The 2,357-nt window shown below is 52.3% G+C and overlaps 1 protein-coding gene across 1 annotated transcript; it reads left to right on the plus strand.

Annotated features, from left to right (window-relative positions):
* Window positions 1-240: 240 nt before the first annotated feature.
* LOC120683782 (protein BIC1-like) lies at window positions 241-1,308 on the plus strand. Its single transcript, XM_039965866.1, has one exon. It carries the CDS (start codon window positions 499-501, stop codon window positions 1,051-1,053), a length of 555 nt encoding a protein of 184 aa, XP_039821800.1. The 5' UTR covers window positions 241-498; the 3' UTR covers window positions 1,054-1,308.
* Window positions 1,309-2,357: the final 1,049 nt, after the last annotated feature.

The following is a 2,357-nucleotide window of genomic DNA, read 5'->3' on the forward strand; positions in this document are numbered from 1 at the left end:
CCGCCCGATCGCTAGCTGATGCCCCAATCAACGACTGCTAGCTGCGTACGACCGCGCGCGGCTTCGTCCTACGTAACCAGCAGGCCTCCGTCCACGTCGCGAGGCACGGGCAGCCACATGTAGCCGCCGCCGCGGCAGGCCACACTCCCCTCATCGCCACCGTCCATAGGCGCGCCCGCCCGCGCTGGCGCCGATCGGTCGCGCGCCTCTGCCCCCCCCCCCCCCCCCCCCCCCCCCCCCCCCGCCTCTCCGGCCTCTCTCTCCTAACTCCTAACGTGTCCGCCTCGCCCCCCACCCGTCCGTCTCCCACCTCCTCGCCCTCTCTCTGATGATCTTTTCCCCTCTCCGCGCCCCTCGCATTATATCGCCGTGCTGCTAGAAGCCAGCCGAGAACCGGTGGAGGTGCTCCACTGCGTACGGATCGATCGTATCGGGCCACCGTACCGCGGGGGGTTCTTTGTCAAGTGGGCTAGCTGCTGCTCGGTCGAGATCGGCTGCATGGCGTCCTCCGGCGGCGTCGAAGCGGTCCCGGATCATCAGGTGGTGGAGCTGGAGCAGCGGCCGGCCGAGGCACGCGACGGCGGTGAAAGCGGTTCGCCAGCGGCGGCGACCACGACGGAAGGGAGCCGGCCGATGCTGCTGCTGCAGGAGCAGCAGCATGGTGACGAGGCGGTGGTGGCGCCCGAGCAGCAATCGTACGCGGAGGTGCCGGCGTCGGAGGAGGAGCCAACCAAGCCGCAGCAGGAGACGCCGGTGGCTGAGGAGGAGGTCGTGGAGCCCGATGATGAGGAGATGAGCACGCGGGAGAGGCTGAAGCGGCACAGGCGGGAGATGGCCGGGAGGGTGTGGGTGCCCGAGATGTGGGGGCAGGAGAAGCTGCTCAAGGACTGGGTGGACTGCGCCGTCTTCGACCGCCCGCTGGTGCCGACGGGCCTGCTCACGGCGCGCCGGGCGCTCATCGCCGAGTGCTGCACGCGCCGCCCGGACCCGACGTCGTCGCCGGCCTCCTCCGCCGGATCCAGCCCGCTGCGGGTGCCGAACGGCTGCTCCTGATCGAGTGATCCTCCGATCCTCTCTACCTTCCATTAGCTAGCTAGCTTGCCTGGTCAATAAGCTTCTCTCCTTTTTATTAGCTTCTTCTTGTTTCTTGAGTTGAGAGAAGGTGGGTCTAGTCTCTCGTGTTTAATTTCTGAATTCTGATCATCACAATGTAAATTACAAACAAACTTGATTAGCTTACCAGTACCGCTAATAACTATCTGTTTAAAGTGATCGATGAATGCATACTTCTGTTTGTTGCTTGCTCGACATTGTTTTGAATTTTTTTTAATGCAGGTGCCATTGCTTGGTTACTATCGTATGTACGCATGTGGCTTTGATTTTGTTAGTTCATCGCGTTGATTGATTGGACATGCAGTACACACACTGTGTGTGTGAGTACGGCTAGCTGCTAGTAAGGAAAAATACCTATAGCCGTTAATGAGTCTTCCGATCGGATTGCTGCAGGTTAGGTTTAGATCGCCATCTTGGATTTAATTGTGCATGTTAGTAGTTGCAGGTACTCAAGTGAACACTTCCTGGCGTAGTAATGCAAGACGTGGTTTGTTGCCGTTCTTTCGTTTCGTCTCTCCCCTACAGATGAACATATTCTTGCCCTTTGCTTGCCGCTTTTGGCTGTTGCGTGCTGTTCATTGTGCATTTCTCTTCAAGGAAAACGTAACCATGCAAGCAAGCTGGGTACTTGCATATACCTTTTTGCTTCGAAAAGGTTTAAGATCAAATTGTCGATGTGATATTGCGGTTCGATCGCATTGAAGTTCAAGCTACTGCAGGAATCTTTGCTGACGGATATGTGGGTGCTGTGTTTCCAGAAGATCATGCGTGCATGGTCGATTCAATGTGATCGTGGACTAAGGTGTGCCACCAAATCTTGTCGACTTGTCCACCACTGTACTTCTTTCGAAGTGGAGAGAAACCATGATATCTCCTTTGTTCCAATTTAGTAGGAGTAATAACATGCTCTTTATGTTATACCAGCCGGTAGTCTGATCTTAACTCTAAAACTCCGATCCAAGTAAAAAAAAAACAGTATGAGTCCAAGGTAACAATAACAGCATGTAGTATATATATATATATATATATATATATATATATATATATATATATATATATATATATATATATATATATATATATATATATATATATATATCAAGAATTGAAGATCCGCCAATATTTTCTATAACTTTCAAAATGACCATAGATGTCTGAAATATATCATTTTAGAACAAAAAGCAAGACAGCTAGCATCAGACTATTACTAAGTTTCATCCACACATTAAATCGATTAATCCTCA

This window comes from Panicum virgatum, chromosome 7N (genome assembly GCF_016808335.1).
Source record: "Panicum virgatum strain AP13 chromosome 7N, P.virgatum_v5, whole genome shotgun sequence".
In the NCBI taxonomy this organism is placed as follows: Eukaryota; Viridiplantae; Streptophyta; class Magnoliopsida; order Poales; family Poaceae; genus Panicum; species Panicum virgatum.

Excerpts from the sequence above, each read along its gene's own strand:
- LOC120683782 (XM_039965866.1), top strand. The coding sequence starts at position 499 with ATGGCGTCCTCCGGCGGCGTCGAAGCGGTCCCGGATCATCAGGTGGTG.